Consider the following 16,993-nt stretch of genomic DNA (forward strand, 5'->3'; position numbering starts at 1 on the left):
ATGTTGCATCACAGTCAGCAAACATTTAGCTAAACTTAATTTTTGTTTGACTATTTCGGAGTGTACCCCAGCTGTCTATACCTGATTTGATATCCTCTCCTCATTATTTAAGCTTATTGCCTTGATTACTGAAAAACTCATAAAGAGTGGTTAACATTTAATTTTCACATACAGCCTTTGAGCATAAATTAGGACTGATTCATCTTTATTTATTTCAGGGAATTCTGGACTGACAATATACCAGACACCATGTGTTACTGTCAGAGAAGGGGGCACTGTCATAATGAACTGCACTTTGTCAGAAGAAACTCTCGGACCTGTCCGATGGTACAAGGGGGGCAGTCATCAGCAGCAGCTCCTGTTCTCGCAGTCTGAAAGTGATAAACCAAATCCACGAGTGAATAAGACTGTAAAGGAAGGCCCTACAAGAGAAACTGATCATTCCATCACATTTAGTCATATTCATTTTGAAGATGCTGGGGTGTATTACTGTGTGAAGCTGAAATCTGACAAGGTAACTGTGGTTACAAATGGATCAGGAACACACCTTTATGTAAACAGTAAGTAAACAAAATCATTAATGAAGCAATTAGAATTAATAAAAAAACTATAAGTGCATTATCAATACAGGTTAACAATCTGTGGTACATAACTTGCAATATATGCACATAAAAATTTATGATTGCAAGAATTCTGTACACTTCACTTTAGTCTACATAGTATGTTTTATTATCAAGGGCTTTATGTATATAAAAAGGAAACCTAAATACATTATGCAACAATCAAACAAAGCTACAGTATAAGATGACAGCAAAATGCTTGCAATCAGAATTGTGTCGGTGTGGTTTGTTTTTATTTATATAAATGTATGATTGCCTATGCCATAAGTGATGGTTTAATAAAGATGTTTCTTATTAAAAAAAGGGGCAGGAATTGAATGATTATATAATTTTGCTTAGGTTATATGATATAGCAATATATGTTAAGTATAATGTTTGTAAACATGAACTTCTTCATATAGTTTGATTACTTTTATATAAATGTAAATTATATATGTCACAAGTGTTAATTCAATAAAGGGGGCAGGAATTGGATAATTTATGCAATTTTGCTTAGGTTATATGATATATAGCAATATATAAGTATAATGTTTGTAAATGTGAACTTGAAAAAATGCTAATAAGGAAACCCAGCTTGTATAAATGTAGGAATGTGTAACATGTTGATGCTGATCTTCATTTCACATCATTGAACAAGAGGAGCTGATGTCATTTACATGCTTCACATATGCAAAATGAAAACCAAACTAGCAACGTTGTAAGAAATAGATCAACATACATATAAATAAAACATAACAAGTAGAGGGAGCTCTTAACTACCTCCCCTAAGTACTGAAGAGTCACTAATAGTAGGAATCTTTGCTATAGCTTGCCTGAGCTACCCTTCCAGATGAAGAAAAGAGCAGGAGAAAAAGCAAAAAGCCATAAGCATATATATATATATATATATATATATATATATATATATATATATATATAAAGCAAAAAAGTATATATATATATATATATATATATATATATATATATATATATATATATATATATATATATATATATATATATAAAGCAAAAAGCCATAAGTATATATATATATATATATATATATATATATATATATATATATATATATATAAAGCAAAAAGCCATGTGTATATATATATATATATATATATATATATATATATATATATATATAAAAAGCAAAAGCATAACTATAACTATATATATATATATATATATATATATATATATATATATATATATATAGCAAAATATATATATATATATATATATATATATATATATATATACATATAAAAGAGCAAAAGCCATAAGTATAGATATATATATATAAAAAGCAAAAAGCCATATATATATATATATATATATATATATATATATATATATATATATATAAAAGAGCAAAAGCCATAAGCATATATATATATATATAAAAGCAAAAGCCATAGATATATATATATATATATATATATATATATATATTTATATATATGTATATATATATATATATATATATATATATATATATATATATATATATATATATATATATATATAAAGAGTGTTAATATTATTTGCCTACAACTTCCATTTTATTTGCTTTTTTATAACTGGTCGTTTTAGCCAGGGAGCAACTCATAACAGGAGAATTAAGCATCTTCATAACAAATCAATTTAATATCTAGGTACCAGAGATCCTGCTGACTTTGGCCTTCCAGCATCAAAAACCAGTGGGCTCCAGTATCCCACTCATTGTACAAAACCTCAGCAAAGCTGTAACTGAGAAATACTGTGTTCTCAGAATTTTAAAACAACCAAAACTTGAGGAAATTGTAATACTGACAACATTTCTTGTATGTTTAAAGGACAACCCACAGCTATATAAAGTATGCAAGATGGTAAGAGCTGTGGTCACTGCTGAAGATGTGTTGATATGTCCCATCAGACAGTATTGATAATGCTTAAATGACAATTAGTCAGTGTTTGCATGCTAAGGACAGCAGCAATCAGTTAGTATACTGTAGCTCTTTGGTACGATTTAGCAAAATTGTTTGACAGAGAGTTCAGGAAAGTGATATCTTGTAGATACATAATAGTTCTTTGCTGATCTTGGAGACTTTTGCAAGCATAAATTATAGTCTATGAACTATAAAGCAATGACCTGTTTCAGTTTTTTGTTACAGCTTGGCAATGGTGTATAATACAGCAAAAAGCTTTCCTGTAGCTACATAACAGCTCTTTGCCTAGTTTGAAGACCTGATTGTAAATGTTCTGTATACTGCACACTCCTTCACCCCTAATATCCAGATGAGGTTTGTATCTAGTGCTTGGTCCAAAGAGGACATATCAGGTTTCACATCAGTTTATACAGTTGTCTTGTGAGTCTGGGGTACAAGGCATTCATTGTAAGGCAAATTGCAAGGAGCCAGTGACTCTGACCATCAGTCATTAAGCACAGCTAACGACATGTTACTGTTGACATGGGCAAACTACTAAATAACAAAAGCTGAAAGCCACCAGCCGGATAAAATAAAAGATATTCAATTTAATAATAAAATTACAGACTTATAGCAAAATAGACTTTAACATTAACACTCAAAATTTTTTTTTCTGAAATGAACAATAAAAATAAGCACTTTCGTTTAAAAAGTTTTAAACTTCATCGGACAATCAGTTAAATTACATCACTTCCTTATATAAGCTTCTCTTTTTTCAAAAAATCCCGCTCACATAGCTAATACAAAATGAGCATGCCCAGTAAGAATAAAATGACTGTTTGAAAATATTTCGTCTTTCCTCAAATTTGCCTTAATAAAGGTTCTTATGTTATAATAGAAATTTGTAATTTAAACTTCATATAAACATTTATCTATATGCTGGAAGACTAATACTATTAATATGTATCATTAAATAAATTATAAATCTATCTTTGAATAATACGAATGTCAAAAATACGAATATCATAAATTTATAAATATAGCAAGGAGCCAGTGACTCTGACCATCAGTCATTAAGCACAGCTAGTTCGGGGGTGGGAGGCTAGCACAGAAGTGTCTGGTGTGCTGATATCACCAGGAAACCTTGGCTACAGTTTAGTTGCATCCTTCACTCTCTTCCAGTGCATCTTTGTGTTTATATCCAACCATTATTTAGTCCCTCAAACCTAGGCATATTGGAACCCACCCCTGATTTGCACTAAGGAACTATCCCATACTAAATGTTTTTGGTTATCACTAACTTTCAATCTGCTATTCATTTTCAACCAGTAAAGCATAACAAAACCTACCTCCACAATGGATCGCATAACTTTGTATGGGAAATGATTTGATGATGAGTGATCTGAAGACATAAGTATACCCACCTCATTGTTTGCATGCACTGAAGTTTCAAATAACCTTGAACCTGGAACCATAGAAACAGTGGCATTGTTACTCTTACTTTAGCATAAAGTATTCACATATTTGGTAGGCTGACTCCTCTTTCACTGAATGACAGTGTTAAAATATTTATGCATTTATTTGCTCTCTGTCTTTCAATTAGGTCTACTAGCAACCCAGGGTGCTTTAAGACTTCACTGAAACAATACCTTTCTCCCATTGTTGATGTACATGTACCAGCACTGACTATAATAAAATCAATATTCCTAGCCTTCCTAGTTTTCCTCCCCATCTCACTTATGGCTCAGACTCATCATATATACATTCAGTGCTTCCAACTTACTAAGTCCACCATGTGCCTCCCAGCCAAACATAATATACTATATCACTTACCTACCATACCTTCTATTCAGTCTTGATGCCTGCATAGCAGTAGCTCTAAGGCTATACCTTACACTCAGTATGTTTAATCTGCTGCTCTCCATCTTTCCCTCTCTACTGCAGAACTGCTATACTGTATTGTTCATACATTCACTATTATTCCATGTCATCAACTGTATTCTTGTTTGGCTTGCATACGTAAAATCTAACATCTGTATAACTAGTATTTTCTATTGTATTGTATCACCAATTCTCTAATGTAGTGTTCTTTACCATCACTGCTTCATTTCTCTATGTTTGATTCTGTAGCTTTATTATGTTGTTTGTTTTTGGAGCATTACTTCCTGAACCTCTACTGAAAACAGGCTCACCCTGGCCCAGTAGATCTCCTGGTAAACAAATACAAATAAATATATAAATAAATAAATTTAAACTGGCATCTGGTAGTGTTTCATTTCAGAACTGGTGATTGTCCTTTTCAGTTGTTTAAACCACCAATCAGTTAACCATTATGTCAACTTATACTAAAAGGTAAACAGTTCTGCAAGAATATTCATTTTTATAGATTCATACTAGACTAACTATCATTATGAACCATTTTAAGTCTAGCCATTACCCCATGTGGGGATAAAGCACTGCGCCTGGGGTCTGTAAAGTAAACACCTTAACCATTATGCCAACTTTTCACCCCTCTCAGCATTGTGTTTTGATAACACTAATACTGCAGAAAGAAAGCAATCCAATTGCATCAAGATCAGCAACTGTTTAGTGATCACTTTCGTATAATAGAATACGGTGTTAATTAGCTCTGTTTCTTTTGCTATTTTCCTGCTTAAGTACCATAAGTTGCTTATAATCTTTTGAACATTAATTCTACCCAAAAGGAAAACACTTGATACCTCTGTTTTATAAGAGCAGAATTAAATTTTAACTGCATATCCACCATGCATAAATATGAATAACTTGCTTAGCATGGGGGAATGACCTCACTTGGAACATGTATGCCATAATAATACTTCCAGACTTGGCACTTTTTTTAGGAGCAAAGCAGTTCATTGCTACTTTTGTTTCCTGTATTGAGATAGCAGAAACTGCCTGCTATTATCATTACATCTTTTCAGGTTAACCATTCCTAGACACACTGGGATGTATTCAAAACTGGGAGAGCTCTGCAGAATTGAGCACAGTTCTTAGAAATCTTATTTAAACATTATGCTGTTTTCTGAAGAGCTTATTCACTTTGCCAGCAGTCTGTCCTTAATAGTAGTTATGTCCAAGGTAACCGAAAGAGGAGACAATTTACAGACTATCAAAATGCATTACATTTCACTCCACCTTCTTAGCAGTGGCTCATTAACTACATTATTTATACTGGATTTACCTCCCATGGCATTTCTTAGTACAATTAAGGCAGGTAATGCCTCCTGAAGTACTGCAAAGCTCTGCTAATAAAGTAAAGTCTGAATGCATAGAATTTCTTGTGGCACGTTTCAGTGCTTTACCCTGTAAATGTTTTTATGTTTTGTGAGCAGCTATTGATTGAGCACCTTAATTGACAATGAGTCTAGATCTACTCTGGAATAATCTATCTCCACAACCTGCATCAATTTTTCTCATTCCACAATACAATATGGAGTTTTCCAGGCACCATTATGGCTCATTGCTGAACTGTTGTAACCATAGAAATTAAAAAAAAAAAAATGAATAGAGTTAAATGCATCCAGAAAGAATTGCACACTCATCTAGTCAACAGTAGAGTTGAATACAAGTAATGAATGAATGCATAAACTGTTTTTGTCAAGCTGATCTTCTTGCCTTCGATAACGTATCACCCACTGCCACACTGAGATCTTTCTGTTTAGACTTTCAGCATATTATCAGGTCTTTCCCTCCAAATAACAGAAAGAGATGACAATCTTATCAATTCACATTTAACTGAAATGATAAAAGAACTTTTGACTGTGGCATGTCTATAAAACTTCAGTCAACAGAATGAAATTAACACTTGCCCCCTCCCACACATGCATATTGATTATCTGGAATCCAATTGTACTTGCTGGGAAGTAGAAGAGCTACACCCATATTGTGATCAGTACTAATATTATTCCCTATAAATCAAAACCTAAACTTCATACTACTAGATATGATATCCACTGTATGAGTTTCTGCAAGAAGTATAAATGAAGAACAAAGATGCATTCAAAATGCAGATATACAGTGATTCTATAGCCTGTATATACTTGAACTGGACACTTTTCAGTCATTTTATTTATTATTTTATTTTTATTTAAATTTGTTGACCGGGAGTGTCCGACTGGACGTAGGTCCATTTTCAGCGGAGGCCCAGGGAGAAAAGCTCCACAGTAAAATAAACAGACAGTAGTTACATTGGATTACATAGCGATTAACAATTTAACATAGCAATTAATTACAACATATTTACAGATGAAGAACATAGTACATCAGTAGACAACTAGAATCGTTATCTGTGAAGTACATAACAGACATTAACAAATGTTACAATGAGAAGTTCCTGCTGTATAATAAGTACTAGGCTTATGAGCATCTGAGCTTGCTATAATCAAGGTAGTTAGTGGAGTTGAAAGAAAGGTAGTGGTTTGAAGGGGTGGATGATATTAGAGTGGGAGTTGCAAGGGCATAGCCAGCATGTTTTTAGGTGCGCTTTTAGTAAAGTTTTGAAGTGGGTGCATGATGGTACGGAGGTAATTGTGGGGTGGGAGTGAGTTCCATAATTTGGTTATGGCACAAGAGAATAGGGCTTCACCAGCAGAGTTATTGGCTTTAGTGATCTGCAAGTGATTTTTGTTGCTGGATCTTAGTGGTCTGGTGGTGCGATAGGGTTGGAGTAGATTCTGGAAGGATGGGACATTTAGTGGATGGTTTACTAGTTTGTGGGCGAGTGAGAGTTGATACCACTGAAGGAGGTGAGGAAGTTCAAGCCAGCCCACTTCAGCAAGAGAGAGACAGTGGTGACTATGGTAGGATGCCCCTGTGGCGAATTTGGCGATTTTGTTGTAGCAGGTCTCTAGCTTGTTTAGATCACATTGCCTTAGGTTGGTATATATTGGAGAGGCATAAAGTAGGGTGGAGATAAGGTGGGAATTTGCTATTGAAATCTTTGCTGCTTTGGTGAGAAATTGCTTATTTCTGTATAACGCTCCTAATTTTTTGTGGACTTTTTTTATGGTCATGGATATGTGAATGTCAAATTTTAGTTTATTGTCTATTTCTACTCCTAGCAATTTTGTGTGCTCAGTTGGGTATATAGTGGTGTTGTCTTTCACTGTGATGTTAAAGTGAGAGTTGTTTTGAGTATGTTTGGTGGGTTGGAAGATGAGTAGTTTAGTTTTGTTTGGGTTGAGTATTAATTGGGCATCGGATAACCATGTTTCAACAGAGGAAAAGGCTTCCTGTGTGACTTTTTGCAGTTTTGGTAGGGACTGGGCTGAGCAGATGATGGTCATATCATCTGCGTATTGTATGAGTCTGCCATGTTTGGTGGCAGAGGCTAGATTATTGGTGTAAACAGAGAAGAGTAGGGGTCCAAGGATGGATCCTTGGGGAACCCCTATGGAGACAGGTAGTTGGGGAGATATGTCATTCTGCCATACAACAGATTGTTGGCGGTCAGACAGGTAACTCTGAAACCAGGTGGTGACTGATTGTGATAAGGATAGGTTATTGAGGACAGAGATAAGTTGTTTGTGTGGGACCATGTCAAATGCTTTAGATAGGTCTAGGAAAGTAGCAGAGAAGAGATAGTCATTGTTTTTATGCTGAAGGATAGTGTTAGTAAAGGAGAGTAAGGCAGTGGTGGTGCTATGGTTTGGTCGGAAACTATGCTGAGTACTGGAAAGGAGGTTGTTAGTAAGGAGGTAGTCTGAGACCTGAGAGTGTATGCATCTCTCTAGTATTTTGGAGAGTGGAGAGAGAATAGCTATGGGGTGGTAATTGGTTAGTTCTGCGGAGGGTCTGCCTTTGTGGAGGGGAATTATATGCGATACTTTCCACAGTGTGAGAACGTAACTTTCTGACAGAGATCGGTTAATCAAGATGGATACTGGTAGGCCAGAGCATCAGCTGCGATTTGTAGGTATTCACTTGGGAGGTTGTCTGCTGCTAATTTGGTGGGTTTAAGTTTAGTTAAGAGTTTTTTTATGTTGGAGGTAGGTACAGGAGAAAAAGAGAAGGCAGTGGGGAGATTACTAGTTGAAGGTGTGGGTTGGAGGGGAGGGGGGGTTGTGTTGTTTAGCTAGTGATAGTATGATTTGGGTGAAATGTGTGTTGAATGTGGTAGCAATATTTTCTGAGGAGTGAGGGATGTTAGGAGGAGGAGTACTGACTTTACCTGGGTGGAAGATGGAGTTTATGGAGGACCAGAATTGTTTGGGGCTGTGTTGTGAGGAGTCTTTGGCAGACTGGTAGTATTGGAATTTGCCCTGTTTTATTAGCTTTTTGACTCTGTTGCGTAGTTCTAGGAATTTCTGTCTAGCTGAGGGGGTTTTGGTTTTGCGCCGGTGCTCCCAGGCTTTATCCCTGTTTTTCATTTCTGACTTAGTGGTTTTTTGTAGCTATGGGGAGGGTTGTGCTTTGGTACTGGAAAATCTTATGGGGGCATGGTAATTAAGGATGTTCAGGAAGGTAGTATTAAAAAATTCAACTGCATCATCTAGACTGAGGTACTTTAGAGGATGTCAGTTACATTCTTTGAGGGATGAGATGAATGTGAGTGAGTTAAAGTTTAGTTTTTTACATATTTGACGGTAGATGACAGGTTTAGCTTGGTATAGGTATTTTTTGAGTAGGAATGTTGGGGAGTGATCACTGAGGCTATCTGATAAGCAGCCTGTTATATATGACTGGGGGCTCTTACTGACTAGTATCCAATCCAGGGTAGTGTGCTTGCTGGAATTTTTATTTATCCTGGTTGGTGACTGGACTAGTTGGGTGAAGCCATGAAGGTGTACATGATGGGTTGGATTGTTGCCAGAACAGGATTGCCAGTCAATATTGAAATCACCGAAGATGATAGTTTCTTGGGGGAGATGGTGGGTAGACCAGCTGAGGAGGTTTTCTAGTGGAGGGATGTTTTGGCCATGTGGGAAGTAGCATCTAATTATGTTGATGGTTTTGTTTTGGTTAATTTTGAGGTTGGTATATATTATTTCTTCATTGCCTATTTGTGGAGCTGATGATTTTAAGGTCTGGATGTTTAGATGCTGTTTAAATATTATAGCTACACCACCTCCTTTTTTGTTTAGCCGGTCTACTCTTAGTATGTCGTAACCTTTAGGGAGTATTTGATCACTGGTAATGTGAGGTTTTAGCCAGGTTTCTGTCAGGATGACTATATCTGGGGAGTACAAGTCTATGGTGGCATGGAGTTCATGGACTTTGTTGGATATACTTCAAATATTTAGGCTTAGTAGAAGGAAGTCACTTGGCTTTCTATTGGCTGTAATATGGGAGAAGTTGTGGTTTCTAGTCTGATTATGAGGATTGGGGTTTGAGATGGTAGGGCCAGGGTCGGGGTGGATGTCTCCACTTAGGGCTAGTTTTGATATGCATGAGATTATTAGTTTTCTCAGTTTTTGAATGCTTTTGTTTATAAGGGAAACTTTATAATTCTGTTCTGTGGGTAATAGGTATGGTGGGAGGGTTACTATGTTAAGTTGTAGGGATGCTTTATGTTTGAGTAATATAGTTGGCAGAATATGTGGGTGGTGCATAGGGATGGTTCTTGAGATGGTGGGAGGGGAGCTGAGTGTGGGTGAGACATGAGTGGTGGTGTGAGTAGTAGTACAGTGGTAGTGGTTGAGTGGGGGAATGATGGAGCTTTGGTAGGATGTAAGATATGCAAGGAGAGTGCATGCAGTGAGCATAGGAAAGGTATGCTTGTACATGTTAGTTGAGGAGGTGTGATAGTAGTGGGAAGATGGAGGAGGTAGTGTTGGGTTAGCACTGTGATTGGCTATTGGAAAGATGGGAGGGGTGTGAGTGCAATAAAGGTGGGACCACTGGGGACAGTAGGGAATGGGGGCAGGGTGGGGAGCAAAGCGGGTAGAGACCCTCTTAGTTGCTCGTATGAGGGTGCTGGAAACAATCACAAAGCAAAGACAAGTATGTGTTAAGAAACAATCACAATTGACCAAGGACTGCTCTGAAACTATAAGTCATTTCTTAATTTCTCAGGTGGAAAAACAGGATAACCTTGTATCAGTAGGCTACTGTGGTCATAGTTTAAATTAACAAACACACAGTATTGATCAGTTATGGATACTATATGCTAACAGAAGGGAATAAGAGAAAGTGGAAGATGTGTGTGTGTGTGTGTGTGTGTGTGTGTGTGTGTGTGTGTGTGTGTGTGTGTGTGTGTGTGTGTGTGTGTGTGTGTGTGTGTGTGTGTGGTGGGGGGGCTGCTTAGAAGCCAAAACAGAGTGCTCTCCAGGGGAAAATGAATATTGGCTCAAACAGGTAGACACATACTCAAAGTTAACTGTAGCTGTTTGAAGACAGTTCAGACCCAGACTGCACTTCTCTTATATGAATGTTAAAGGTGGTACCGCAGTTGAATACTTAAGAGTGGTGTTAGGTCTAGAAAAGAAGAGTATAGAGAGGAGTAAGCACTTTTGAGATGGTAAATATATATTATAAAGATTATAAAAACACACTGAGCAAATAGCTACCACATGCAGGACAATGTCTTGAACCAACTACTTAGTAAATGCAGATACTGAGCCAATTGGAAGAACATTAGAAAAAAATCCAAGACAGTTATGCAGTCACAGATAAAAATATATCAAGCAGCAATCTGTCATGATTCTCTAATGTGATTCTATCCACCAGTAACAGCACAATTATATAGAAATAATTAGACACTAGTATGAGCTGTCTACACACAACACAATTACATGAATAACATTAGTGAACAAGGTGCAGCTATGCAAATAGACCATACATACTATTATACTAAAAACAACTTGGTGCATACAAATGCTAGCATGCCATAGTAACATCCAATAATAAAGCATAAATCATATTTGATGTCTAACACAATTCTAATACAATTCAACATAAACATATACAGTTGTAAAATGTCTAATACAATTCATGACCAAAGAGAAGAGGCAGGCACAAAGGAAATATAAATAACTATAAACACACACACACACACACACACACACACACACACACACACACACACACACACACACACACACACACACACACACACACACATCTATATCTATATATATATCTATATCTATATCTCTATATGGGTCCCCTTCAGTAGATCGAACTTTTATATGTTTGAAGATGATATGGCCGAGACCATAACATCGAGCATTTAAAAGTTCCGACTGAATGGAGATCTGTGTACAGTGCGGAATGGGAAAATTTCCCTTTTCACAATGTAGTGCGATTTCAGAGTTGGTATATTTAAGTAGCAGGGGTGTTGGGGGTGCAGGGGTACTTGCCCACCTTCCCTGCAGGTTTAGTTTTGTGTTTTTTTTTTTTGTTTTTTTTTTATTTTTTTCTTCAGTTTTCAAACTTTTAAATATTCAGTGTTATGGTCCCAGCCATATCGTCTTCAAACATTTAAAAGTTTGATCTACTGAAGTAGATTCCTATATGTATATATATATATATATATATATATATATATATATATATATTTATATAGATCTACTTAATTTCATTGAAAACTCATTTCACTGAAAGTCAGTTTACTGCAATCATTTCACTGAAAGCTCACTTCACTGAAAACTCATTTCACTAAAACTTGTTTCATTGAAAGTTATATATGGCCTTTTCCCCACTGCAGTGCGATCCTGGAGTTAGTATACATAGTAAGGGGGGTGTGGGGGCATAACCCCCCACATATTGTAAACGTTTTAAAGCATAGAGATGGATACTTGGTGCAATGAATAATTCTTTCCAGAAGACAACATATAACCAAACTAACTGGGGGGCTTCACTCCCCCACACCCCACAATGTGGGAAGCTGTACCCCCCCACACCCCCTTTGCTATATATACTAATTCCGGGATCACACTACAGTGGGGAAAAGGCCATATATAACTTTCAACTAAATGAATTTCAGTGAAATGAGTTTTCAGTGAAGTGAGCTTTCAGTGAATTGGTCCCAGTCATTTGAGTTTCACTGAAATGAGTTTTCAACAAAATGAAGTAGACCCATATATATATATATATATATATATATATATATATATATATATATATATATATATATATACACACACACACACACACACACACACACACAGTTTTGTAAACATGTATACTGGCAGACAACTAAGACAGTACATATATACTGCTCTGATTAGGAAATAGTTGAACACTGAAATTATAAACAGATGAGTATATACAGACTCCCTATTTAAATGTCAGCACTAGTAACATTAAGTGATGACAGACTTAGGAAAAGGCTGAAACTACAGGAACAGAGGAAATCTCAAACATCATTCGTCTTCATTAAACTTGTTTTTTGCAAAATGGCAAGCCCCCCTGCACCCCTGATGTGGGTAAAAGCCCACCCATCCCTGAACTTATGTATACCAACTCTGAAATCCCCATACATTGGAGAAAAGGGTATATTCTAGGAATGAGCCATCTCAGACTTGATATATGCAAGTCTGTTTTTTCAGCCATTCAGTCTCTGTATTTTGAGACTTGATCAAGTGAGTCCAGACATTGCAAATGTTTACTAAATGTGCTGGGCTGTCCTTATATTAAATAGCACCCTATGTAAAAGGACTCCATGCACACATCACCCAGTGCCCCATCCTGGCATACACACACCATCCATATTACTTTTTTTCTTCTTTTTTCTCACAGTTTCTTTTCCTTGTCATTTTTTTTTTTACTTTTACTGATTCATGCAACATATTTTGAGTAGAGAACACTGTTCTCTGACAACTGTGTAGAAAACAACTGTATTAAACTGGGATCTACAAAGCCCCCAGATGCCATAGGAGTTTCTAGATGTTTTTATGGGGTGCATTTTACAGTCTTTTTTAAAGAAGCTTTACATCCAGTGATGGCTTAATAAAAACTATTATTAAAGGAAGAAATTCAGTCTTGGTTTTCATGTTTTCTTTAATGTGAACCCTTCCAGCAGCCCCCCAATTACCAAGACTACACTGTAATAACTGGGATAGAAATAACAGCATTAAGCCATGGTTCTGAGGGCCCCAAGGCACTCAGAAACCATGGGAGGTACTAGATGCTTTGAGGTGCAGTTTACTATTTCTTTTAAACAACCTTTTCATCCAGTGATGGCCTGAACATAAAGAATTAGTCAAGTCCTGCTCTTCAGCTTTGCTGTTCTGTGAATCCATTCAACCCCCCACAAACTGACCGAAACTATCTGCACTGTAATATCCATGAATTATTTAAACACACTAAAAATATCCAAGACAATACTATAATGATTAAATTACGCTGGGGTTTAAGGGCTGCTAAGTACCAGAAGCCACAAATTTACAGATGCTCTGAGGTGCATTTTAGAACTTTCTCCCAACCTTTTGATTCAATGATGTCCTGAACAAAAATCATACATAGGGAAAGATATTCAACCATACTTTCTTATTTCAAGAAAAAAAATGTGCTGTATGCAATGCTTAATGCTAAAAGTTAGCCAAATAGCAGTGCTCAAAAATATAAAAGTTGAATGCTTATGATGATGCTTAAATCATATCTGTAAATAGTAACTGCCTTCCTATGACACCGTAAAAGAGGTTATCACTTTCTGTGTATTCTCATCTGGTGTTTAATTGGGTTGAAAATTAAGAGAAAAATAACTACAATCATATATTTCAAGTCACTGATGTCATATGTTCATAAAGCATCCCCCTCACACCCTAACTAGAAAAGACATACACCTTCAGTGTACCCCTATGATGTCAAACTTGGAAAAACTGAAAAAAGTTATTGACCATATTTGTTGTCAGACATGCTTAAACAGAATGCATCTTTACCCTCCCTAAAAATAGCCACTTGTATATGTACTTGATGTTCAACTGTAAGGATAAATAAATACAATAATGTTTTCAACTTACTTTTAGACAATACAAAGCTCATGTAAAAGCTTAGTGACCCTGTTTGCATCCCTATGAAGATTGCCAGGAAAGCTGAAAAAGTAATGGCTACAATGTCCCCATCCAATAGAAGATAGTGACCTCTTTGGTTTGGGAGGAAAGTTAAACAAACACTGACATCATGCCCAACTCCCCACACAAGTTACTGCAGCCTCCTGTCTACATCTATGATCTAGGATGCTTTTAGATAGCTGGAGGTCAGTTTGCATTTATTTCTCAATAAAAGGTATAAATGCATCACAGAATTCCCAGGCCTTCAGTGGCTACTAAGCCCATATAAAAATCTACTTATACAGCCTTGGTATGTGCAGGCTACCAGCCTCCCCCCGAAGCTCTTAAGATCTAGCTATTCTGTGATACATTTACACCTCCAGCCCCCATTTTTCAGAAATGACTGAAACCTGAGCAAGTGATATGAGGATCAGTTACTTTAATCTGGACAACTCCCACCAAGCAGCTAAAGCCTCATCTATGTACAATTCAGATATTAGACTGTGATAAAAAGAGGATGGCCATGTAGTGCATTTCATCTTTGTTCCAAACAGCTGCCACAAATTAAGATATTCCAGGTTGTGTCACAAAGATCACACTAGTTTTGCATAGTCAGAATAATAAATAAACAGCAGTTTGCAGCTATCATTATCCCCCATACTCAGCCCAGCAATTATATCTACTCTGTTTGCATATCAGGTACCAAGTTAAGTAGTTCATCTTACTTGTCTCAAATTCATACTAGTCTTGTAAAGCCAGATAATAGTGACTCCTTAAGAATTAGCAAAAAGACAAAGAGCATCAGTTACTTTCATCCAGCCAACCCTAAACCCATAGCTATCAACCGTTTACCTCTAGAATCAGGGACAAATCACCAAAAATGGGGACACATTTTAAAATATTAGTTCTATTAATATGATGAAATGACTGAAAAAGAGAAAGTGAAATAACAACCCCAGCCCCATAACTTGCAACCTCTTACCTCCAGAATGAAGGAAAATACAACAAATAAAGTTAAATAAAATAATCAGAGAAACGTTTTAAAATTTTAGTACAATTAACATGAAGACTTGACAGAATAAGAGAATGTGAAATAAACCTCAACCTTTTAGCTCTCAACCACTTACCTCCAGAATCACATATTTTAAAATATTAGTACTATTAACATGAGGAGTTGGCCAAATGAAGTCTGTGAAATAGCATACATTTCTGATGGAAGAGAAGTCTATATCTCTAATTATTGTCATTATTAATTAGGTGCAATTTACTACCTTTTTTCCCCAAATAACTTGTGAGCCAGAACCATGGACAGTTGAGAGATATGCCCATCCCTAACCAGCAGTTATCACTATGAGGTCTGATACCACATATTATCACCATAACTTGTCCAAAATATTCCAGGCTACTCCACACAAATCACTGCAAATAATCCAAAAAATATCTAGCTGATCACTGCCAACATCCCACAAATCACAAAAAATGTTGCAAAAAATATTTGGTTGATCTATGCCAGCATTATGGGAAAACTAATAATAATTCATACCTCACTGCTTTCTGTTTTGCACCATTCCTCTTAAATGTCCATAACTACCACCACTCCAAGGCTGAACATTTAATTATTAAAGCCAGGCATTAGTGTTTAGAGTTTTATTGAAAAAAAGAAAACAAAAACATCACATCAATGCAGATGCTCAATACTGAGGGTGCAACACTTGTCACTGACTAATTTCAACATCGTGAAGTCTCTGCTCAGTGACCTTGCAACATCCAAGTCTAATATGACATTGCTTAATTTGACTTGAATGGTCAAGTCAAGGGAAGCAGCTACCGCCTGGGGCGCCAGTCACTCTGAATGGTAGGTGCATCCTGTTGAAGTAGGGCACTGAGTTTTACTTATCTATTTTTATTTTTAGAGCAACTTAATGACATATTTTGTTGCTCGGAATAATAAATAAATAAAGTAAGTAATTAAAAAGTGCCGACTGTCAGAATACCGATAGTAATGTAGAAAGTACTGTTGTATTGTTTCTAGATGTGGATATATCTCTTTACAATTTTTTGGGCTGTATCTATATTAATATGGTAGATGTTTCATGTACTCCTGTTAGTTGTGGGTGTGTGTAGTACTGTAAGGTAATTAAAAGGTATATGCCCTTTTCCCCACTGTAGTGCGATCCTGGAGTTAGTATATATAGATGGGGGGGGGGGTGAGGCGATGTTATCCCCCACCTAGTGTGGTTTTATATCATCTTGTTTCTGTTAAGAGGGTATGTAGTTTTTAAATTTTGGAAAGAGTTAGTCATTGGTGTTGTAAGCATGCATGTCTATGGCTTAAAATTCAGCATTTTGAAATTCAGCATTGTAAGCTTTCATTATAATGAGACACAGTCAACTGAGTTTTCAGTATTTTGAAAATTAGGTATTGTGGTCTCAGTCAAATGAAATTCAGTATTTCAAGTTTTCAGTCATGAAGTAGATCCATGTATATCTATATCTGGGTCTGCTTCAAATGTTCGAAAGT

The 16,993-nt window shown here is 36.1% G+C and overlaps 1 protein-coding gene across 1 annotated transcript in view; it reads left to right on the top strand.

Annotated features, from left to right (window-relative positions):
• Positions 1-224: 224 nt before the first annotated feature.
• The window catches only part of LOC122805255 (tyrosine-protein phosphatase non-receptor type substrate 1-like), a 326,168-nt gene continuing 309,399 nt past the window's right edge, over positions 225-16,993 (top strand). The window contains exon 1 of the mRNA XM_044075344.1: positions 225-560. Within this exon, the coding sequence (XP_043931279.1) occupies positions 284-560 (277 nt within the window). The 5' untranslated portion in view covers positions 225-283. The remainder of the gene's footprint in view (positions 561-16,993) is intronic.

The sequence above is a fragment of the Protopterus annectens genome, chromosome 6.part1 (assembly GCF_019279795.1).
Source record: "Protopterus annectens isolate FY-2018-M chromosome 6.part1, PAN1.0, whole genome shotgun sequence".
Lineage (NCBI taxonomy): Eukaryota > Metazoa > Chordata > Ceratodontiformes > Protopteridae > Protopterus > Protopterus annectens.